The sequence below is a fragment of the Elephantulus edwardii genome, unplaced genomic scaffold (genome assembly GCF_000299155.1).
Source record: "Elephantulus edwardii isolate Elephantulus edwardi_28Jun2011 unplaced genomic scaffold, EleEdw1.0 scaffold00077, whole genome shotgun sequence".
NCBI classification, from domain to species: Eukaryota; Metazoa; Chordata; class Mammalia; order Macroscelidea; family Macroscelididae; genus Elephantulus; species Elephantulus edwardii.
In genome coordinates, this window is record NW_006399827.1 from 15057100 (window position 1) to 15081455 (window position 24356).

At 43.8% G+C, this 24356-nt stretch overlaps 2 protein-coding genes across 2 annotated transcripts in view; one reads left to right on the plus strand and one right to left on the minus strand.

Moving 5' to 3' along the window:
* Nucleotides 1-16138, minus strand: part of LOC102850865 (leucine-rich repeat-containing protein 37A-like) — a 49800-nt gene extending 33662 nt beyond the window's left edge. The window contains exons 1-4 of the mRNA XM_006889491.1: nt 15998-16138; nt 15714-15956; nt 8907-9014; nt 8130-8534 (exon numbers count right to left, since the gene is read on the minus strand). Coding sequence (XP_006889553.1) covers nt 8130-8534; nt 8907-9014; nt 15714-15956; nt 15998-16138 — 897 coding nt within the window. The remainder of the gene's footprint in view (nt 1-8129; nt 8535-8906; nt 9015-15713; nt 15957-15997) is intronic.
* Nucleotides 16139-16167: 29 nt separating this feature from the next.
* Nucleotides 16168-24356, plus strand: part of LOC102851281 (leucine-rich repeat-containing protein 37A2-like) — a gene marked incomplete at its 3' end in the record, with an annotated part of 46642 nt that continues 38453 nt past the window's right edge. Inside the window, exons 1-2 of the mRNA XM_006889492.1 lie at nt 16168-19688; nt 22966-23037. Coding sequence (XP_006889554.1) covers nt 16168-19688; nt 22966-23037 — 3593 coding nt within the window. The remainder of the gene's footprint in view (nt 19689-22965; nt 23038-24356) is intronic.

Here is a 24356-nt window from a genome sequence, read left to right on the forward strand (position 1 = left end):
TGGGGGACCTCACTCAGGCCTCAGTTGTCTGGGTGTGCTTACAATTGGGGTCCCTATTCAAATTCCAGCTGTCTGTCTCCCACCCAGTGGTTTTCATTCACTGGTCCCTGTCCAGTGGTGCTCATGCAGTTGTCCTTGCACTGTGGCCCCTGCCCAGGAAGGGTCCTGGGTCCAAGGGGACTCAACAAGACAAAGTCAAATTCCAACCAACCCACTCACCTCTGGCTGGTCTGCAGTGTCCACAAAAGTTCAGCCAAATTATCTCCGGGTCAAGGGGACTCAACAAGACAAAGTCAAATTTCCAGCAACCCACTCGCCTCTGGCTGGTCTGCAGTATCCACAAAAGTTCCGCCAAATTATCACTGCTCTGCTCTTTCCTGGGCAGTTGATGTGCCCTGAGAGAGCTCAGCCAAATTCCCACCAGTGGGCTCACCTTTGGGAACTCTCCCAAACAATTGGCGGTGCCCAAGAAAACCCAATTAGGATCCTACCAGCCTTTCTCGTGGCAGATCAGGCCCACAGTAGCTCGACTGGTGGCTTCAGATGATGGCTATCTCCATGGTGTGCCTTTGTGTGCTGACTCAGAATCGTACTGTCGACGGCTGTTGTTGTGTTGCATGAAGGAGTCTCTAGTGGCCCTGGAGCACTGCCAGGGGTTGCAGGGTTGTGGCGAGGCCACCAGGGTGTGCCAAAAGTGTGGGGGCGCGGGATGGTGGTGGGGTGGTGTCCCTGGACACGGTGCTGTGGCAGGGATGGGGGGTGCAGGGCTTGGGCAGCTTAGGGAATTAGGGGTTGCAGTCTGTTCCCAGATATTAAGCTGCCAAGTCACCAGTCCTCAGCAAATAAGAATTACTGCACCCATCGCCCTTCTTGTGCGCTATATAAACTTTTATTAAAACATTAAGTAATGATATCTGGGCACTACTATGCAGTTGGTATATCCAAAGTAGCATAAGTAGTATAACAGAATTTTTAAAGTGCTGTGGTTGGAAATAAAAAGAGAAAAGTTTGAAAAAGAAATTCATTTGCAATACTGAAAAACTGTATGGGAAAAATGTGGAAAGATACAGGATGCATCAAAACAAGATGGGGAAGGGGGAGTAGATGGAGGGCATACACAGTCACTCTACATAAAATAATTGGCCCGTACTGCTCTGATGACCTAGTGATAAGAAGCTGTGATATAATCCCAAAGGCACATGGTTCAAATCTAGAGCCATCTCTTCCCATGTGATTTAATGCTTCTGGAAACCTACTCGGGGTCAACTATGAGTCAGTTCCAGATCGATAGCAAAGAACAACAAAGGCAACAGTTTATGATAAAGTCAGTAGTGATGAGCAATTTCAAGCTGCATTGAAGACATTGACTAAAAATATGTCACAGGAATCACTGGAATACCATTTGACATGTTTCAATGAATAGATGCAGCCCTGGACATGCCAAGAAATTTAGAGGACAGCTACCTGGCCAATTAACTGAAAGAGATCCATATTCTCATTCCTAAGAAAGGGAACAGTACATTGACAGAATTGCCAAAAGTTTAAGCTTGGTTTAGAAGAGGCCGTCTCACCAGGGATGTTATTGCCGATGTCAGATAGATATTTGCTTAGAATGCATAATACAGAATCTAGACTTTATTAAGTGAAATGCGGCACCAGGATTGGAGGAAGACTCATCAACTACCTGTACTATGCAGAGGACACAGCCATACTTGTTGAAACCAAGGAGGAGCTTAAGTATTTGCTGCAGGTCAAAGACTGTAGTCTGCAATATGGATTGAAGCTCAACATCAAGAAAAGAAAGATTCTCACACTGGTCCAATTGGTAGCATCATTATAGATGGAGAAGAAATTGAGATTGTTAACAGTTCCAGCTTGCTTGGCTCCACAATCAACACTCTTGGTCCCAGTAGCCAGGAAATCAAAAGATGAATTGCACTGGAAAAGTCTGTTGCCAGGGACCTCTCCAGTACAGTCAAGAGACTGTAGTGCACCTGATCCAAGCCATGGACTTTGCAATTACTTGCTGTGCATCAGAGAGCTGGACAATGAATAAAGATGATAGAAGAATTGATGCTTTCGAGTTGTGGTGCTTTAAAAGAATATTGAACATTCCATGTTCTTCCAAGAGAACAAACAGAAACGCTCCTTCGAGGCAAGGGTTTTGAAGCTCCATCTCACATACTTTCAGTGCATGGCCAGGAGTGACCAGTCCTTGGAGAAGGACATCATGCTTGGAAATGTGGAGGGATAGCACAGGAGAGGAAGACTCCAGATGAAATGGGTGACACAGTAAGTGGGGTAATTTGGGTAGTTGTGTTAGAGACCATGAGAGTGGCTCATGATAGGGCAGAGTTCAGAGCTATTGTGCAAAGGGTTGCTATGTGTCGCAAAGTGACTTGAGGACACATAGAAACAACTACTCGAATATCTATGTTTTATTAACAGTGCAAAGGCATCTGACTCCGTGGATCATAGTAGACTATGAGTAACACTGAGAAGAATGAGAATTTCAGTACTTAATTATATGAAATCTATACCTAGACCAAGAAGCTTCTGTCAAAAAGAAAAAAGGAACACAGCACTGTTTAAAATCAAGAAAGTTGAGCATCAGGGATAATTCTTTCTCCATACCTATTCAGTCTGTATGTTGAGCAAATCATTCGAGAAGGTGGACTTTATGAAGAAAAATGTGGCATCTGGATTGTGAAAAACTTATCAACCTATGATATGCAGATGACCCAGCTTTCAGAAGGGACATGAACATTTGCTGCAGAATATAAAATACTTCAGTTTTCAATATGGATTCCATCTCAGTATCAATTGAAACAAAAATTCTCACTCGTTGCCCAATAGGCAACTTCATGATATATGGAGAAGAAACTAAATGTCAACTCTTACTTGAATCCACAGTCAACACCCTTTGTACAAGCAGTCAGGAGATCAGGAGGCATATAGTATTGGGGAAATTGCCTGTCAGGGAGCTCCCGAAAGTCCTGAAGAGCAGTAATTTCAGTTTAAAAGCACACATGCACCTAACTCAAGGCAGGGTCTTTCCAATCCCTTGCCATGCATCTGAGAGCAGGACAATGAATAAGGATGATCGAAGAATAGGTGCATTTGAATTGGAGTGTTGGAGAAGATTAGTAAATATCCTGTGAACTGCCAAAAGAACACACAGATTTTTCTTGCAGACAGTGCAGCCAGAGTGCTCCTTGGATGCAAGGATGGTGGAGCTGAGTCTTTTTTTTTTTTTTCCTCCTTTGTTTGGTTTTGGGTGTTTTGGATGTTTTTAATTGAAATTTTAATGAAAGTTTACAGAGACTTTGGATTTCCATTGATACATTTTTGCACATTTTCCTCCCTGCCCATTCCTCCCTCCCCCTAGTTTGCTTTTCTCTTTGAAAAGAAAGGAAAAATAATCATTCATTGTTACACAGTCTCCACACAACCCACAATCCCCTTTGGAGAAGCATCTTATCTACTTTGTTCCTGTTGTTAGAAAGGGCTGCTGGTCCTTGGGAAGCAGTATCATGCTTGGAAACGTGGAGGGTTCAACAACGGAAAGGAAGACCCTCAACAAGATCAGTTGACTCAGGAACTGCAGCAATGGGCTGAAGTATGCCTGAGCTCATGAGGATGGCGCAGAATAGGGCAGGCAGGGTCCAAATGCACTGTTCATATGATTCTCCAAGGGCTGTACTCAACTTGATGGCATATAACAGCAACAACAGCATCCAGTTGGTGAAGGGATGTTTAATTTGCCATGTTTCATCCCTGTGTGGAAGTTTCAAGAAGCCTTTGGCATAATAGGATCTCTGGACAATCATTATTTGAAGTCCTACACTATAGAAGGGAATAAGCAACTTTTCTCAGAGGTCCACTTGGCTTCTTTTCATTCCATATCTAATATTTCTCCCTCAAGGAAACTAAGAGCTTCTGAATGCAAAAAGGTCAAATGCACCATGGTGCTGTGCTGTTGTCTTCCAGATGAATGAAAATTCTTGTGAGTGGTGGTGAGGGTTGATGAAACAGTCTAAGATTGTAGTTTAGGAGGAGGGTTTCTATGAGTCCTACTCAACCTGACAGCACCTAACACCATAACTATCTTTAACTCTACTCCTTCCCCATCATCATCTTACCTGTTCCGTTTATATTGTCAAATAGGTGGCATTTGCCTGCCCACCTGCCTAGATAATGTTTCTACTCAATCATGTCTTACAGTTATTTTATGCTCAGCAATACAAGATGATTAACTTAATCTACCCTCCTCAAACCACTCTCCTTCCTGACTGTTGAGTTTCCCTCTGTGTGCTCTACCACCATCATTTTCCTAATCATCCAGGACACACACTCTGGAGTCATGACTGGGTTCTCCTCGTTCCTGCACACTCCTTCCCCAACTCTCTAGTCAGCATCACGTCCTGTCCTCCTTTCCATGAAGTTCTCCCAGGATTCTCCTGCTATTCCCATCCTAACCACTCTGCTACTCTGCCTCAGCCCCTTTTCACTTTCTTCCACCTAGTTTTGCGAGAGCTTTCTATTTGGTCTCCCAAATCAAGCTTTCCTCTTAGATGGCATTACACGTGGAATCTAAAAGAATCCTTTTGTTTGAATCATTCCTCTTTCTTGCTTAAAAATATTAAAAGGCTCTTCCTATCTCTTGGCGTAACTTGAAAACCTCTATTGCTGGATTTTAAGGTTTTTTACAACTTTCTTTCTTTGTTTCCTATCCCATTTCCTTGAAGCCAGATTGATCTACTAAATCTTACCATTCCTACAGCCATGCCTTTTCCTGGGCTCATCTATTTTCTCTATTAAGAAAACCCTAGTCAGTGTTTTGGGACATCTGGTGGCTTACTGGTAAGGAGTCACACTGTCAACCCAGAGCCGTGTGGTTCAAATCCCTTAACTGCTCTGAGGGAGAAAGATAGGCCATCTCTTCATGTACTATTTGCACCTCTGAAAACTTGCTAGAGAGTCAGCTACAAATTGGTCCTCACTGGAGGGTTTGAGATAACAACACAACAACTCATCGCTCTTCTAAGGAGCACTGACGGCCAAGTCATTAAAGAGTTGCGCTGCTAACCGAAAGGTCACACATTTCTCATAGTTTCAATCTACCCAACGCTTTGAGGGAGAAAGCTGGCTGATCTCTTTCCGTGCGTTTATAGTCATAGAAGTCCCATGGAATGTCAGCTATGAGTCAATCAGGACTTCAAAGAGGTGAGTCACTTCAAAGCAGTGAGTGAGTCACTCTCTATAGGTTGTGGCTTTATTTTGTCCACTTAGCTTTCTCTGATTTCTGCATACTGCTCATTACAGATTTTATTGAATTCCATGTACTTTGCATCTCTTTTGAACATGATTACATTACCACTTCCTTTTTCATGCATATTTCTTATCTCACATCTACCAGTTATGTTCCCAAAGTAATATCTTACACTTTTGTGACTCCTACAGTACCTCGCCCACTTTTGGGCATATAATAGGTACTGTTCATAAAAAGCCAGGACCAAAAATGTGGGTGGACATAAAAGTTCCAGACATAACTGGAGGATAAAAAGGGTAATAGTGATATTCACATATGTGCCTTATGAACTTGTTTCAGTCTCCCAAGTATCCTATGAGAGGATACTTTTAGAGATGTGGAGATAGAATCATGGAGCTGAGTTCAACTCTAAGTAGTTTGGTTCTAGAATGACTCCTCTTAACCCCTTTTGTATCATCTTCAGTGAGATGGAAAAAGAACAGGATCGTGTAAAGATGAGAGAACAAAAGTGAGAGGTAAGGGCATGAAATGAAGACACTTAAGAAAAATAGGCATCATTTTCTATTTCCATCAGCCTGAAACCAGAATAAGCAGATGGTTCCCAGCTACCACCTCTGACTGCTGTGATTAAGATCACAATACAGGGTTGTTAACTGAGCAGAAGAAAAATGTAGAACAAGGTTGTAAATAATTTTGTAAAAAGACTAGCTTTATTGGTCTGTTAGAAATTATTGTAATTCCCAGGAATGACCCTGAGACACCCTTCAAAACTGAGGCTGAACTCATTTCAGTCAAACAACGCACAGACCTAAAAAGAGAAATCACCATAGGGAATGTATTTCAAATCACAGTTTACGGCGCAAGACCAAAAAGGCATCACTTATCCCACAATACAATTCATATGGCAGGAAGGGGCAGGAAAGATGAGCAAATGGAAACAGGGAAGCCAGGGAGGAAGTGTGAAGAGTGCGGATACATGGAGAGGGTCACCCAGTTAGCAAGGGGGGTCCCCTGCTGTACTGCTAAAGGTTTATTCTCCTTGGAAGGCTCTGGAGTCTGAGGTAGGACGTCTGGACATGGTGGAGAAGAGGCTGTAAGGTTAGGGAGTTTTATAGAGATGGGGCAGAGGCTATCTGCTTGGACGGGAGATGTATGCACATTCTCAAAGAGCTCTGAAGGTAGAGGTGTGGCCATCTCTTGAACTGAGGAAGGCTCTATCTCCTTTGGAGGCACTGAAGGTGTAGGTAGGAACTCCACCTGCTGTGAAAATGGTTGAATATTCCCAGGGCTTCCTGACTTGGAACATGAGCCTCCTGCTGGACTATTGAGAAGAGCACTTCTGGTTTAGGAGGTTGAGGTGGGACTTCTTGTTGAGTGGGAGAAGGGTTTATATGCACAGGGGCCTCAAAAGCCTGAATTGGGCTCCTCTACTGAGGTAAGAAGATTCAGCCTCGTGGGGGGCCTGGGGATTCTTAAGTGGACTTCTTGCTGAGTTGGATAAAGTTCTGCATTTACAGGGGTGTCAGGAGACTGAATTGGGACTCCCTGCTGAATTGGGAAAGGTTCAAATATTTTTGGAGGCTCCGGAGGCTGAGATGGGGCCTCTACCGAAGCTGGACAAGGTACAACCTCTGGACAGGGTTGTCAGGTTGAGTTGGGATCTCTTGTTGGTTTGGAGAAAATTCTACCTGCAGAGGGGGCTCAGGAGCCTGAATTGGGCTCCCCTGCTGAGGTAGAGAAGGTTCCATATCCTGGGGTGCCTGTGGATTCTGAGCTGGGACCTCTTGCTCTGTTGGAGAAGGTTCTGCCTGTGCAGGAGGTTCAGCAGACTAATTGGGACACGCTGCTGAGCTGGAGAAGGTTCAATCTCCTGAGGGGAATGTGGAGGCTGAGCTGGGGCCCCTTCCTGATGTGGAAGAGGTTCTACTTGCTCAGAAGGCTCAGAGCCTGAATTGGGCCTCCTTGCTGGAGTAGAGAAGATTCAGTCTCTTGGGAGGAGGAGGGCCTCTGGATTCTGAAATTGGACTTCCTGCTGATTTAGAGGTTCAGGCTGTCCAGGGGGTTTAGGTGACAGAATTGGCGACTACAGGTGAGCTGGAGAAGGTTCAACTTCTGGAGAAGGTTTGTGTCCTTTGACGTGGGACCTCTAGCTGTGTTGGGGAAGGTTCTACCTGGGTAGAGGGATCAAAAGCTGAATAATGTCCTGATACCCAGTTGCTTGTGAAGTTACTACCTATTTAGGGCGATTTGGAGTTTGAACCAGATTCTCTTGCAGGACTGGAGAGACATTCTCATAGAGGTCTGAAGGATGAATTTGGTCCTCCAGCTGTGTTGGAGGCTGTTCACACTACTTAATGGGGTGTGATAGCTGTGCTGGGTCATCCATGTGCACTGAATGCTCAACGTCTTCACTGACACTTGGAAGCCAAGCTGAGTCTTGTCAGGGAGTAGAAGTTCCCCCTTCCTTATTACTCTCTGTAAGTATAAGTAAGTATAAGGCACAGATCCTTCTATACAATGATAGAAGATTAAGAATCTTCAGGAGAATCTAGGTCTAGAGGTTGAAGTGAGTTGTCCTGCAGGAATGAATGAAACGTGAACATCTTAGGTGGATCTGGAGTTTCAGTCAGGCTTTACTCCTCAGTTGGAATAGATTTAATTATTTTAGAAGATTCTGGAGGCTGCACTGAGGCTTCCTGCTGTGTTGATGTATGCCAAATCACAGATTGAACAGATATCTTTGGCAAGATGAAATGAACTTGAGGATGGCCTTGAGGTTGGATTTTCACTCCATCATGCAATGAAGGTAGAGTTAAACCACATTTGGTTACTCTGGGTGATGTACAGGAACCTCTACTTGGAATGGAGATGGTTCATTGTCCTCAAGGAGCTCTGACAGTTTACTCAAGTCCTCTTGCTGTGTTGGAGGCTTCACCTCTTCAGAAGTCTCTGGAGGGTGAGCTGGGCCCTTATGTTGAGTTGGAAAACTCTGAACCTCTGTAGTGGGTTCTGGAGTTAGGATAAGCTGCATATCAGCAGGTTTAACTGTGACAGTGGGCAGATTTGAAGGATGCAGTTGATTCTGCCCAGGATGTGACACCTCATGCTTTGTGGTGTTTTGAGTTGTAACCACTGTAGGAGGCACTAGATGTTGACAAGGAGCCTCCTGCTTGTCTAGAGAGGGCTCCATCTCCTCAGGGAGCTTTGTAGGCTGATTTGTGCCTCCCAGATGTACTGGGGAAGGTTCAGCTTCATCATTGGGCTTTGTAGCCAGAGGGGAAGGGGGGCACCTGCTGGCTTGTAAAAGGTTTCACCTATGGGGAGGCCTGGGAGGCAATGCTAGGGTTTCTGGTTGGACTGGTGATTCTGTCCCCTTAGGGACCTCTAGGGGGAAATCTGCAGCCTCTTCCTGGACTGAAGGGTGTCCAGCCTCCCCCAGGGTGCTCTGAAGCAGATATTGCACATTCTTGCTGGAATGGAGTGGGTTCACCTTCCTCAAAGGGCTTTGGAGGTTGTGCTGCAGCTCCGCACTGGACTGGAGAGGGTTCTCCTCACCCTCAAGTCCTGATTCAACAAAAGAAAAGGGAAGAGGAACCAGGATCACTCTGGACCACTGCAGCCTCTGAGCCTTTACCAGAAACTGCTGTAGCCCTTGCCGCCATAACTTTGGCTCCACTCTGAGGCCTCGCCTCTGGCCCAGGGAGCCAGTGGTCGTGTCAAAGGACCTTAGGGGGCTGAGCAGCTGTTGTGGAGTAGGAATGGGATTAGTGTAGACATTTTGGGGCAGGAATTGCCATTAAGGGCAATGCTGTCTGCTCCTCTCCCCTGAAACTTAAGTGTTGTCTGAAGGGTCCATAACCAAGGGTTGGATTTGACTCTCTCGTAGGTTTTCTGCTAGTTAGGAGGTCTGCTGTTAGGGACCTCTCCAGGGTATTGAAGAGCAATGCTGTCATTCTGGAGACCAAGGTGCTTCTGATACAGGCCATAGTCTTTGCAATCACTTGTTATATATCAGAGAGTTGGACAATGACTAGGAAGAAGAATTGATTCCTTTGAGTTGTGGTCCTGGAGAAGAATATTGAATGTACCACAGACTGCCAAGAAAAGAAACAGATTCATCCTAGAGAGGGTTACACCAGGCTGTTCCTTGGAGGGATGGATTCTGAGGCTTCTTCTAACATACTCTGGGCATGTTGTAAGGAGGGACAAGGTGGTTTGATTCAATGACTGGGGTAATTGGGATGGATGTGTCAGAGGCAGTGCAACAGGCACAGGATAGAGCAGGGTTTAGGGCTGTTGAACATAGGGTCGCTATGAGTCCAACGACTCAATGACACATAACAACAACAACAACAGTAGGTTTTCAGAGGCAGTAATCACGTAGTAGATTGTCCATTCTTCTCCAGCAGAGCAGCTGGAACCATATGCCTTTGGGATTGCAGCACAGATTCTTACCACTAGGCTACCAGACAACCACTTATTTGATTTCTATTCCTATTTGTTTGCCTTTTCCAGAATTTCTTAGAAATGAAATCTATTGTATGCAGGCTTTTCATTTTAGCTCCTTTCACTCAGCATAATCCTTTTCGGATGTGTGTATGGAGCTATGGCTTCCAATATCTCATTCATTTCAATTGTTGTGTAGTGTGCCGTAGCTTAGGGAGCTCTGTTGGCTTAGATGTAAGGAGTTGGGCTGCCAACCTAAAGGCACATGGTTCTACTTAGCTAAGTTACCCTTTTACCATTAGTTTCATTCTCTTTCTTTCCCTTTCTAGGATATTACCTAGGCATCTATCCTGCTGGCTTTGTCATTTTAAACCACCATTGAAATTGTGTGTAAAACACTCAAGATGCACTGCAACAGTGAATGTCTGCAAAACATCCCGTACTGCAGTGAGGTTCAACTGATTCACAATAAAATTTTAACCGAAGAATGTATTTTTTTTTATTCACTGATTTCAGTCAGAGTTCTACTAGGACTAGTTCTGAGAACTGCTCCTGTCCTGAAGGCTGTTAATGGAGAGCACCCCAAATCAAGAAGGCCCAGGAGACCAGACCCCAGTGAGCTGTCTAATGTGAACTGCACAAGGTACAGGATCCAAAGCAGATAGTGGGGATTGCCTTCAACACGGAGCCTTCATTCATCAAGGAACATAAGGCAGCAGTCTCTTCTTCCCTGAAATAATATGGAATGAGCAGGCTTTCCACCTTTCCTCCTTCCAAAGCTCCAGCTAAGGTCATTAACCATGAAAAAGACTTGGCCAACCCCACTTACGTTTTAAAAGATGCAAATGCAAGAGGTAGAAATATGAAGCTGCAGTCACCAGTACATTCTCCTAACAAATACATCTTCCATAAATCTCGCTCTCTTCTGATCCACAGAAGGTCAAAGCTGAAATGAAGCGAAAGTTCAGAAAGACGGGTTCCCTCCAGAAGCTGATAATTAGAAGTAGACCTCCTTCCTCTGCACTGAAGAGCCTTATAATTTCCACTCCACAGGAGAATTTTTCCGTTTCAGGAGATCTTAGTTCTCCAGAAAATCTTCCTCCAGAATTGTTCATTCAGAAACATCTGGAGGAAACACTGTGCTGAGACCATGACTGAAAGCACTGTTCACAGGAAGCCTTTCTCTACAGAATCTGCTGTGACTGTAGAAGACTTAATGAGTGTTAAACCAATGAAACACAATGACTTCAATTATTCTTCTGTCATCCTTATTCATTGTCTAGCTCTTTGATGCATAGCAAGTGGTTGAGAAGACCATGGCCTGAATCAGGTACACAGTATACATCCAAGTGGCATCAATGCTCTTTAGCATTTTGAAGAGATATTGGGCAACAGACTTGCCAAGTGCAGTAGGTCTCTAGTACTAAGGGTGATGATTTTTGATCAAAGCAAGAAAAATATCATTAAAAGCTTGAATCCATTCTCCATCTATCATAATGTTGACTACTGCTCCTGTAGTGAGGACCTTTGTTTTCTTGATGTTGAGATGTAATCCATAATTAAGGCTGTAGTACTTGATCTTCTGCAGAAAGCATTTCATAACCACTTCACCTTCAGCAATGAAGGTTGTGTCATCTGCATAACGCACACTGTTGATGATTCTTCTTCCAATCTTGATGCCACATTCCTCCTCATAAAGTCCAGCCTCCTAAATGATCTGTTGAACATATAGATTGAAAAGATACAGAGTAAAGACACATCTGGACACATACCTTTCTTGATTTTAAACCACGAAATGCTTCCTTGCTCTATTCTGCTGATTGATTCCTGGTCCAAGTATAGATTATGTATGAGCACAATCAAGTGTTCTGGGATTCCCATTCTTCTCAATATTAGCCGCAATTCATGGTGATCCCCACAATCAAATGCCTGTGTATAGTCAAAAGAACACAAATAGACACTCTTTGGTACTTTTTACATTCATCCTGTGTCTAGATGTCATTGGCATTTATGTCCCTAGTGCCTCGACCTCTTCTAAACTCAGCGTGTATTTCTGGCAGTTCTTTGTTATTATACTGTTCCAGTCTTTTTTATTTTAACTCTTCAGCAGGATTTTGCTTGTGTGTGATATTAGTGATTGTGTTAAATAATCTCCACACCCTGTTGGATCACCTTTTTTTGGAATGTGAATGAATATGGGTCACTTCCAGTCAGGCAGCTGACTCCAGATTTCATGGTAAACTTGGTGAGCAGGTCCTAGGGCTGCTCTTGTTTGTTAGAATATGTCAATTGCTATTTTTGCTCAATTCCTTCAGAGTAGCCTGAACTTCCTCCTTTACGACCATTGCTTCTTGATCATATGTTGTTTCATGAAACCATTGCCTCTTGATCATATGTTGTTTCATGAAATTGTGTGTCAGCCAATCCTTTTTGGTACAGTGGCTCCATATACTCCTTGCGTCTTCTTTCCTGGATCATTCAACATTCTGCCAATAGCATCCTTAAAGGATTGCAACTTGAGGCTTGATTTTGTTCCCAGCTTTAAAATATTGAGTGAGTTCATCCCTTTTGATTTTCTGACTCTAGCTCTTCCCACTTTGCATTATAATACTTTGCTCTGTCTTCCCAACCTGCCCCTTGAAATCTTCTGATGAACTCCATAACTTCCTGATTTCTTTCCGTTGCTTGTCTTCTTAACATTGTAGTGTAATATTCAGAGTCTCTTCTGAAATCCATCTCAGTCTTTTCTTCCTCCTCTGTCTCTGTAATGACCTTTCACATTTTTCATGGGTGATATTCTTGATATCCTTCCAAAGCTCATCTGCTCTTCATTCATTAGTGTTCAAGGCTTTAATCCTGTTCCTAGTTTTGAAATTTAGGTGGAATAGACTCAAGGCCAAATGTTCATTCTTAAGGCTCTGTTTTCATTTTCTTTAACTTCAGTGTGAACTTGGACATGAATAGTTGATCGTCTGTACCATAGTTAGCACCTGATATTTACAGTTGATCTTGAGCTTCTCCAAAGATTCTTTCCACATGTTTAAGCAATCCAATTTCTGTGTAGTCCAGTCAGGTGAGGTCCATTGTAAAATTGCCATTTGTAGAGTGTGGTGTTCACCCTGAAACCCACCGCGTCCCTTTTCAGCAGGAAGTAGCTAAGAGAATATGCCATCCCCTTTTCCTTATGACTCAGGGTGAAGTCTCTCTCAGGGAGGAGTGATAGGGAATGGCAAAGGACACACTGACAAAGAAGATTAATCAGAACTGGCTTTGACAAGCACTGTGGCATTTGGACAAGAACAAACTGGGAGGAGGGTAGAGAGAATAGTGCAACAATGAATGAGTGGAAGCCCAAAATCTCTGTAAATGTTTATGAAAATTAATAAAATATAATTATAGAAAAAAAAAAGAAAGAAACGACCAAAAAAAAAAAGTTATGTGCAATGGAAAAAAATCATTGTATGAAATTATGTACTAGTGGCTAATATTATGTCATCAACCCAGAGTCTGGTGGGTATACAAGTTGATTCTGCTCTTCTAGGAGTTTCCTTAAAATGGAGCACAGTGACAGGTAATGCCCATTAATGTAAACCACTGCTCTCTATTATTAGGTCTGGAACCCTAATAAGACAAGAACCATATCTCTTCCCCTGATGCCTAGTAGAATGGTTGTGAGCAGGGGGAAGAAGGGAGAATCTCATCTGCTTTGTCTTTACTCAGCCCCTCCTTACCTCAATACCTAGTGTAAGCTCTGTCCTTAGTAATGACTCATGGAATATTATAGAATAAATTTAGGTGGTTCCTTCATTCTCTCCAGAGGATTCCATATGTAATACAGAATGACATCCTAAAAGTAAATGCATATTATGTTTTTGACTGATAAGCTATGAAAAGGCTATGCCTCTTTGAGCTGGAATCTGTACTGGGATATACCTGACAATCCTGTGCCCACTGCATCCACAGGGCACATCAGAAGAAAAATGAATGCAAGGTTAAACCCCGAAGAAGTTAGTGCCCTTTGGCCATTTAAAACTAGAAATACTCTTATAACTTGAAACACACTAGCAGCAAAACTTTCTAAAGGCAAAAATAGCCAGGGATCCACTTGAACTTGAGAACAGTGAGAGTCACCAGCAGTAGCTACACTGGTCCACAAAGTCCCTTGTTCTTGTTAGGTGCTACTGAATTGATAGCAACTCATGGCAACCCTACGGATGACAGAAGGAAACATTGCCTAGTCCTGCACCATCCTCACAACCATGTTCGGCTTCATTTTGTTGCAGTCACTTCATCAGAAAGGCTAGTCTCTCTTTCACTGGCTCTCTACGTAGCCTCTTCTCCAGGGATGCCCACTGCAGATAACATGGTCAGAGTCTCCCATCCTTGTTCTGGGCATACTTCTTCCAAGATAGATTTTTTTCATTCTTCTGGTAATTCTAAGTACCGTGCCCCCTGTCACAGGGACAAGAATCAAACTGGCCCTTGCTGCTTGTCTTTAGTTGTTGGCTTTCCATAAGCCCTTGCTCTTTCAAAAGCGAACCAAAGAGCCATTGTTGGCTTGAGTGAATGGAAATCCAAGTTTTCTGTAAACTTCCAGTAAAAACACAAAAAATTAAAGAAACAATGGCAAAATCTCCAGGGAATTTCAGACACATGTGATGTGGGTTGAGAGTGTATTTTAGGACAATGGCCCATGGTAACCATTTCTCTTTCCCCATCTTCCCCAGTGAAAGACTGCTCAATGTCATGCTGTCTTGGGCTGGGGCTGATCATAGTGGGGAGGGAGGAAAACTAGATGTGGTGCCAGGTGTCTGGTTCTGATAAATGCAGAACATTTGAAAGTAATGAAAGTGATGACTCAGGTTCTCCAGAGTCGTTACTAAAGGATTGCCTTAGAGAGTTTCCCAGGGCTGTTATGCAGCAGGGGTATTTAATTGTTATTTTTAGTAAGGTGGACATATAGAGAGGGTGGTTGTTAGGTGCCATCAATTAGACTCTGGTTGATAGTGACCCTGTGAAAAGCAGAACTGTGCCTGATCCTGCCACATCCTCAAGATCCCTGCTATGCTCGAGCCCGTTATTACAGACACTGTGTCAATCCACCTTGTTGAGGGTCTTACCAAGTCAATAAAAAGGAACTCTGAGACTGGATGATTAAGCACTCAGCTAATAAGAAAGCCTCAGTGCCAACCAACCAGTGACTCCATAGGAAAAGAATGTGGCAGTATGCTTCTCTAAAGACACAACCGTGCTTGCCAGATGCAAATAGGGCATGAAATGCTTGTTGCAGAAAAAGAAAGTTGAGTTTATCCAAGATTGGACCTTAAGTCTAGCTTCCTTTTGAATAGAAGAGTCAAAACTGGGTTAATGGTTTCAACAGGATGATTAAGCAAAAGGCCTGTCGTGGTGGAAGCAGCCTCGGGATCAACTCCACGCTAAAGCCATGAGCCACACCGTGCTCCACACTGCCATGGGACCGATTTGGCCTCATGATGACCCTAGAGAATTGAACAGATATGCAAAGGCCCTGGTGAAGCCCTGCATAAAATTTACATGCTAGACGTTGTGCTAGAAAATAAAAGCATAAAGAAAACAAACGGGTTGTAATGGCATTTCAATAATTCTTTTAAAAGCCGCCTTTAACATGTGACTACAACATGTTCTCAAAGGTGGATCATTGAAAAGCAGGGCAGTGGCTTTTTAGATTAATAGCTGTTGAATCAGGGTGGGATGGGGCAGGGTTCTGCTGCCAGTGTGAACTGCTGCATTCAAACCCTCTCTCAATCCAAACTGCCCGCTGCCAGAGCCCCTTCTACAGAAAGCCTTGTGTCACCCTGGATTCGTGATGCTCCCACCTAGTAAGTGAAATGAGTTAATAAACGATTATCAAGAACGAGCGTATGCGAGTTTAGAAGAACCCTTTTGTAGTAAAATAACGTTTCAAGTGTGTTCATGCCCTGTTGGCTGCACTAAATAGCGCTTATGATTCAGTTACTTTTGTTGGAAGGAGCATGGCTGAGGGGAATTTAGGAGGAGGAAGCTTCTGGTTTCCAGAAAGGGCCCAGCGGTCCTGCCTGTGCTGCCAGCGGGCGAAGCTCTGAGGGCTGGGGGAGGGGAGGGCCCCTGAAGGTGGGGTGGAGCGGGGGCGTGACGTCCTGACCCTTCGCAAGGGAATGGACACCCTGTCACGTTCATCCTGGTGAGTCAGGAGCAGACCAAAACCAGCCCGCCGCCATCCCTGAAATTCACACTCAGAGCGACATAAAGTTACTGACTCACAAAGGGGACCTCCTGCATAAAAGGGGGGCGCAGCGCGCGGGGCCCCCGCTGCCGAGGTGCGCACCCAGACCTCACGCGGCTGCCCTCACACCTCATTCCCTTCCTTGGAACCTTCGCCACAGCCTGTTCGTCCTTCGCCATTGGCACCTTTACTTTGAGCCCTCCTTACCATGTCCCTGCTGTACCTTTGTGCCCTCCTTCTCCTCACCCCGCAGCTTCTCCTCCCCGCAGCACCGCTGAACCTGGACCTCAAGACCCCGGATGCCCTGGACCTGGACGCACCTTTAACTTCTGACCCTGCTGACCTTGATGACTCCGATGGCCCTGATGACCTTGATGACCCTGGTGCCCCTGATTCCCCTGATCAACCCGCTGACCTAGTCCAATCTCCTGACCTTCATCAACCTCATATCCCTCTACAGCGACCGGTCACTTATCATTCGCCTCCAAGGCAGATGCCGCTGCCCAAGCCAGGGGCCTTTGAAAACAGGGAGTTCCGGACAGGACTCCGGAAGTTACCCAGGACTCAGGGAGTCCCTGAAATTCCTGGAGCACATTTGGGGTCAGCGTCGCCGCTGAGGCCTCATCAGGAACTGAAAGTTCCACTAAGAAATGAAGTGGGAATTCCTGACCTGAGTCGGGCTGAGGCCCATCAGTCACTGAGAATCCCGTTCCCACCTCTTGCTAGTCAGAGTTCCACACCAGCTGACTTTATTTTCCCACGACCGAAGTGGAACAAGGATTTATCTCAGGGGCAACCTCCAAGGAGACCTGGAAGACCACCAGATAATTATGATCCACAGGTGCAGGTTCCCTCATACCTGCTACAGGGCACACACAAGCCTCCAGAGCCTCTGGAGGAAAACACAGAACCCCCAGGGGAGGAAGAGCAAGCTCTGCCTACCAGTCTGTATCCCATCGATCTGGAGCCCTCAGGTTTGCCTCCAGTAAGCCCTCAGAGTGAACAGATGGACCTATTTGCACCCCAAAAAGAGGCCCTGTCTCCCCCTCCAGAGGCATCTCAGGAGAGTGAACTTTGCCCAAATAAAACTCTATGTCTCCATCCACTGAGGGCATCTACATTGGAAACTCCACAGGAGAATCCAATTCTTCAATCGACATTGTACCCTGGCAGAGATAACCAAGTATCTGAGGAGTTTGCTTTAACTCTGGAGCCAGTTCAGGAGGTTCAGTCAGGTCAAACTCTGCAGGAAGCCCCAGTACAGCCATCAAATTCTGCCCAGGAGGTTAAACCTGCGGTTGAGCAGGAGGTCCTCGCTCCCCTTCCAGAGCAGGAAGTTGAACCTTATGTGGTTCATCAAAAGGCTCCACCACAATTCCCAAGGCCCTCTGAAGAGATTGAACCTGTTCCAGGTCTGGAAAAATCTTCAAAGCCTCCTGAGATCCTCTCATCTTCTCGCACCCAGCAGGAGGTTCCAGGTTCCCCCTTGGAGTTCCCTGAAGGGACCAAATACTCAATGCCGGAAGAAACCACAGCACTGCCTCCCATGCCTCACAAAGAAGCTAATCCTTTTTTAAGTGAGCAAGAGGCCCTATTTCCCACAAACCAGCAGAACACTACTCAGTTTCAAGAGCCTCTTGATGAAGTTGAACCTATACCAGATCAACATGAGTACACCTCAGAGCCTCCAGAGTTCATGGAGGAATGGGAGCCATTTACAGTCATGCAAGACACCCAGGCTCAGTCATCAGAGTGGCCTACCGAGGGCGAACATTCTCTACTCCAGTTGGAGAACGCGTTGCCACCTCCAGCATCTACTGAGGAGGTTGAAGCACCTGCAGCTTTGCAGGAGGCCTCAGTTCACCCTGAAGCATTTCTTAAAGAGATTCGAACATCTGCAGCCCAACATGCATATTCAATGGAACCAGCAGATTACACTGAATCACTCCCATTCCCTTCATACAACCAAGAAGCCTCAACTCAGCGTCCAGAGCTACCTGAGAACGAAGCACCTTCAATTATTCAGAACAATCCAGGTAAGGCTTTAGAATCACCTCAACATGTTGTAACCCAGCTTCCAGGAAACACTGGGGTGACCATTTCAAGTGAAGTTCAGTACCCAACTCCGCCTCCTTTGCTTCATAAGGTAATAGTGTCACCAACACGTCACTATTTCAATGTGCCCATTGCCACAGCTGAGCCTTTGAGCCAAACGCTTGCAGCCCCACAAAAGCCTACAGTACCTTCGTCAGCTTTTCCTCAACTACCTATTTCCCAGGAAGAGCAGTCGCAAGCTCAAAACCCAAATTTGAACAAGTTTACAACTAAATCTTTAGATTATGAAATTCCCACTAATCAGCATCACACTATCGAAATGGAATATCCTTCTGTGACTTCACAGAAAACTACAGGGCCTTCTTCAGAATTTTTCAAGATGACCTTTTACCAGGTTCAAGATAAAAAATTAAACACAAACAGTGTTACAGAAAATCCTTTGAAACTGGGCCTTTCAGAAACAATAGAATACACTATCATGACTAAAGATTTTATAGCCCAGAAGAAAGTCATACCTCCTTCAGAGGACCATGAGGAGACGCCTCTAAATCCAGACCAGGTCCAGGGTCAGCAGCTAAAAATGACTAAGGTTATTGTTCAGCCATTGGCTCTGGAAATTAATGTACCATCTGAAACCAACCTTGAGATTCAACTGTCTCCTGAAAAACAAGGGACACCAACTCAGCCTCCAGAGTCCTTTCACAAAGTTGTGGATACTACTGGGTCTGTACGTTCTTCAAACCTGCAGAAAAGTATAGCTCCGCCTACAAACCAAGTAACATTAGATATAGACATCTCTGTATCTAAGGTAGATAATAGAGAGACTGGACTAACTTCTAAAAATCAAGAGACTCCAGCTCAGACTGCAGAGCCTCCTAAGGGTGGAGAAGCTCAATTCACAACACACCCTCAAGAGCCTTCCGTCAAGGTAGAATATATGACAACAAAACACCCAGCCTCAGTTCCACCTCCAAGTCAAGAAATAACTCACCATTCAAACGTGCCTGATGTCACTGTTGAGCCTTGGACTTTGGAACTTACTCTGGCTCCAGAACCGAAAACACAGGTGGTTGAGTCTTCTCCCACCCAGCAAGACCAAACAACTCTATCTCTAGAGCACCCTGAGAAGATTTTAACTCAATCTCCAGTTTATAATCAGGTGACAGTTGATTCTACAGGTCAGGACCAAGGTCAGACATCAAAATTACCTGATGTCATAGTTAGTCTTCTAGACCTGCCACTTACTACAACTCCTCAGTTCACATCAGAGACTGCACATTCCCTTGCCGTGGAGGAAACCGCATCTCCTACAAAGCAAAGCACACTGAAGTCGTTTACCGAAACGAGAGCTTTACAGACTGCATCTCCTCCAAAGCAAGTGACAGTTCAACTTGTGAGTCCAGAACTTGTCGTGACTCAGCACCCAGCCTCATCAGAGGCAGGTCTTTCTTCACCAGTGACTCAGCATACTTTCAGTTTCATCCCAGAGAAGGAGCACATGTCTCCAAGTGGGCCACCAACACAGAGTGCCAAGAACAGAAATAATGCTGACATATGTGATCTCTGTGTCTGCCAAAATGCCACATTGTCCTGTACTGGCCTTCCAAAAGAGAAGAAGCTCCGCAGAGTGCCTGTGCCAGAGCCCAACACGTACAACAGCACCTTCACTGTCTTGTAAGTATTCCTTTCCTTGTTTGTTCTCTGCTCTCCTGACATGACAGCCCTTTTTCTTAAGGTCTTTCTGGCTTCCTCATTTTTTCAACCCCCATTGAACAACTTCTGTTTTTACCTTATGTTTGTCAATGTTTCCTGATCCTCATTCTTGTTTTTACTATTTGTCTCCAGTTCTCTAGTTTCTTGCTTGTATTGTCCTTATTATCCGCCCCCCCCCCCATGATTTCAGGGAAAGGTTACAGAGCAAATTAGAATCCCATTCAATAATCACTCCCCATTTAGGTTTGTGACAAATAGCTGCAGTCCTCTCCATGTGTCCACACTCTTCACACTTCCTCCCTGGCTTCCCTGTTCCCATTTGCCCATCTCTCCTGCCCCTTCCTGCCTTCTGAATTGTATTGTGGGATAAATGATGCCTTTTTGGTCTTGCACGGTTAATTGTGCTAAGGAAAATATTCCTCATGGTGTTTTCACTTTATGGGCCTGTATGTTGTTTGACATGAGTTCAGCCTTAGGTTTGAAGGGTGTCTAAGGGTCAAACTTTGGGATTACAAACCATTTCTATCAGAGTGATGAATCTCATCTTTTTACAAAAGCATTTACAATTTTGTTTTACATTCTTCTCCTGCTCAATTCACGACCCCGTACTGTGATCTCAGTCACAGCAGTCAGAAGTGGTAGCTGGGCATCATCCGGATGTTCTGTTTTCAGGCTGATGGAGGCTGTGGTTCATGCCCATTTTCCTGAAGCATCTTAATTTCATGCCTTAACTTCTGCTCCATTGTCAGTTTTGCTCTGTCCTCTTTATGGGATTATGGTCCTTTCTCGTCTCAATGAAGATCATACAACAGAGTGGTTAAGAGGAGAGATTCTAGAGTAAAGTGCTTAGATTTGAACTCAGCTTTATGATTCAATTTCCATAGCTCCACAATTTCCACATTGAATCACCATGTCATTGGATTGTTGGGTGATTTAAACAAGTGCATAAGGCATTTACATGAATGGTAACTATTATTCTTTTATCCTTCATTATGTCCAGACCCATGTATTCATTGTTAGGTCTTTATCTGTGGCTTTCTATGAATGGCACATGTTAGAGGCGCCTAACAGGACTAGGCACTGGAAAAGTCTCAAAAGCGTAAGGCATTACCTTGGGAACATGTCAGATTAAAGGAAGAGAAGGAATATTTATGAAAAAGGAAGTGATATATAATCATGTTCTAAAAGAGGTGCAGAGTATGTGTATTGTAGTTCACTAGAATCTAATGGCTACCTGGTAGAAAGCAGAGGAAGTTGCCTAGAAAAAATAAAATTTTAATCCCAAGGATGAGTCACTCACTCATTGCCTTCAAGTTGGAATGGATTCATAGCTGACCATCCATGCAACTTCTGTGCCGGTAAATTGCACAGAAGAGATTGCCCATCTTCCTCCCTTAGAGCTGCTGGTAGATTTGAACTATCTTACAGGTGTGGCTTTGGGTTAGCTCTGTAGCTTGTTAAGGACTTGCCAATCAGTGCTCCCTAAAAGAGTGAGTTGTTGTGATCTTTTTATGTACCCTACATTCAAGACCAACTCATAGCTGACTCTCTAGATGTTCAGAGGCAGCAAATGGCACAGGAGGAGATTGCCAATCTTTCTTCCTCACAGCAGCTGGTGGATTCCAACCACATTCACTTAGGTTGGCAGTGCAATTGTTAGCAGTTAGACACCAGAGATCCCCCAAAATGAGTAGGAGTTGCTAAATTAAAATAAAGACTAGACAAAAGACCCTGGGCAATGGCATGGCTGTAGGAATGAAAAGATTTAGTAGATGAGTCTGGTGTCAAGGAATTGTATTAGGAAACAATGAAAGTTAGTTGTAAAAGACCTTAAATTCCAGCAAGAGAGGTTTCCAAGTTACACCATGAGAAATGAAGAGCTGTGGAACATTTTTAGGCAAGCAAGAACTGATTCAAACAGGAGTGTTCTTTTAGAATATATGTGTAAAGTTATGTAAGAGGAGATGTGAGGAGAACAAAAAGAAAGTTCTGGAAAAACTAGAAGGAGGAAAGTGAAAAGGGGCTGAAGCAGAGTGATTGGGATGGGAATAGCAGGAGAATCCTGGGAGCACTACAAGGAAAGGAGGACAGGATATAGTGTTGACTAGAGAGGTGGGGAAGGAGTGTACAGGAACGAGGAGAACCCAGTCATGACTCCAGAGTCTGTGTCCTGGATGATTAGGGGAATGATGGTGGTAGAACACAGATGGAAACTCAAAAGTCAGGAAGGAGAGCTGTTTGAGGAGGAAGGATGAAATTTAGGCATCTTACAAGTGAAGACTTGAATGAACAGAAACATCTGCTAGGCAGGTGAGCAGCAAAGTAAGTATTTTAACTCCATTCCAAATGCCACCTATTTGATGCTTTAAACAGAATAGGTAAGATATTGCTGAGGGAAGGGAACGGAGTGAAAGGCAGTTATGTTCTGTCAAGTTGAATATGACCTATAGTAACCCTATGAAAAATAGATCTGAATCCTGTCCTGTCCTGGGTCATCCTCACACTTAGTGACATAATAGAGCCCATTGTGTCAGTCAAAGAATCAAAACCTTATGCAGAGTTAGTGACTGGCACTGACCCTCAATAGTGTAACATATTATTGATAACACATGGCATTTGAGGATCCATCTCCACAGTGTTTTAAGAAAAACCCTGCAGAAGTATTTGGGATGAAATGGGAATGTTTGTCCCACCCTCGCCTTTTCACCCTCCTTTTTCTCACTGATCATGTAACTCCTGTTACCACTGTAAGCTACATATCCCTCCTTCCAATTTCTTCCTCTTTAATTTTTATACAAGCAGATCTGTACGTCCTTTTTAATGAGGTGACATCTTCTTGCTCAGTTAGTTGCATTTTTTCATGAAGTAATGTATCTGTGAATTCTTCCAACCCTGGTTCATTAGTGCCTTGAATATCTAATTTGTCCTTCTATACTCGGAAAGATGTCAGTAGATACCTTTGTCCAAAACTGTGCTGTTGCCTGGCGTCTGATAAGAGAGAAGGAATCAGACAGATAGGAAGTTCAAGTCCTGAGGTGATGACCTCATCATTTGTGTCTCTGCCCCTCACAGGCTGTCTTCATTAACTGGGCCAGTTTGGCAGCTCACAGCTGTGGAAATTAGGAAGCTGATACATTTTGCTTTTCCAAATTCTCCATAAATATCTCATGATTCTTTACATTTATTTGGTTAATACCTCATCCTGAGTATTAAAAATATGAACCATGTGTCTTTACAGAAATCTCCAAGGCAATAATATTTCTTACATTGATAAGAATGTTTGGAAGGCCTACCGTTGGACTGAGAAACTGTGAGTACAACCTCCCCAAATAGGAATAGAGAAAACTAACCACATTGTAGGATGCTTCTTATTCCAAGATTCTCAGTCAGTAATTCTGAGGAAAAGATATTTTCCATAACCCTCCATTGATTATAACTCTTTGGTAATTTGAAAAATTTCATTTGATGTCCTTGCTTTTAAATACTTAAGATCTAATTTAAACTTGTTACCACGATTGGTTATTTACTTCTTGGGTTTTTAACAAGTAACACATCTTGACCTGGTGGGAGTCCATCTCCACTTGACAGTTCATGAGGACCCTTCAGGTTCCACATAAAACTGTACGTTGATGGTGCTTTTCTGTTGCTGTTTATCTTTTACAAGAAAAAATGCTTACTGAGCTCTTATTATTAAAAATTCATTGGTGGAGTCTATTTGTCAACATGAGGAAATATGCTCTAAATTCATATGCTCTAAATTAATTTTAAATATGTACCACATTGAGTTTGTGGAAAGTTTCATATAATCAAATCACCTAAGCTAGTTATCACGAGGGAGTCTGGTGTCCTAGTGGTAAGGAACTGTGCAGCCAATTAGATACCAAATGGTTCTGATCCACTAGTTTCTCCACAGGAGCCAGATGAGCACTCTATTCGCATGAGATTTACACCCTTTTAAAACGCACTAGAGGGTCAGCTGTGGGTTGATTCCTACTTTACAGTACATAACAGAAACAAAACAACAAGAAGTTAACACTGGAAAACAGATCTTTGCTTCTAAGTAGCACTTTGGTTTTACTTCCTATAGAGCTGATTTGTTTGTGCATTTGTCAGCCCATGATATATTTAATATTCTTTGCCAACAAAAAATTTAAAGGCATATGTTTTTTCCTCAGTATTTCTTCTTTATTGTTCAGTGACTACACGCACAGAAAGCAACTAAAATATCACACCTTATCAGGTACACCTTAGTCTTTAAACTGATGTCATTGCTCTTTAGTACTTTAAAGAGTTCTTTGACAGGATAGTTTCTCAATGCAACATGTGGTTTAGATTTCTTGACTGCCAGTATCAAGGGAGTTGATTGTGGATCCTAGCAGGAAGAGATCATTGACAACTTTAATCTTTTCATCACCTATCCTGATGCTGCCTATTGATCTAGTGGTGAGGATTTTTGTTTTCTTTTTTTTTTATTAAATTTTATTAGTTTTAATGAATTTTTACAGGGATTTTGGGTTTTCATTCCTTCATTGCTGCACCATTCTCTCCACCCTCCTCCCCAGTTTGTTCTTCTTCCCCGCCTTCCGAATGTCTGTTTTAATTGTCCAATTGCCACAGTGCTTGTCAAAG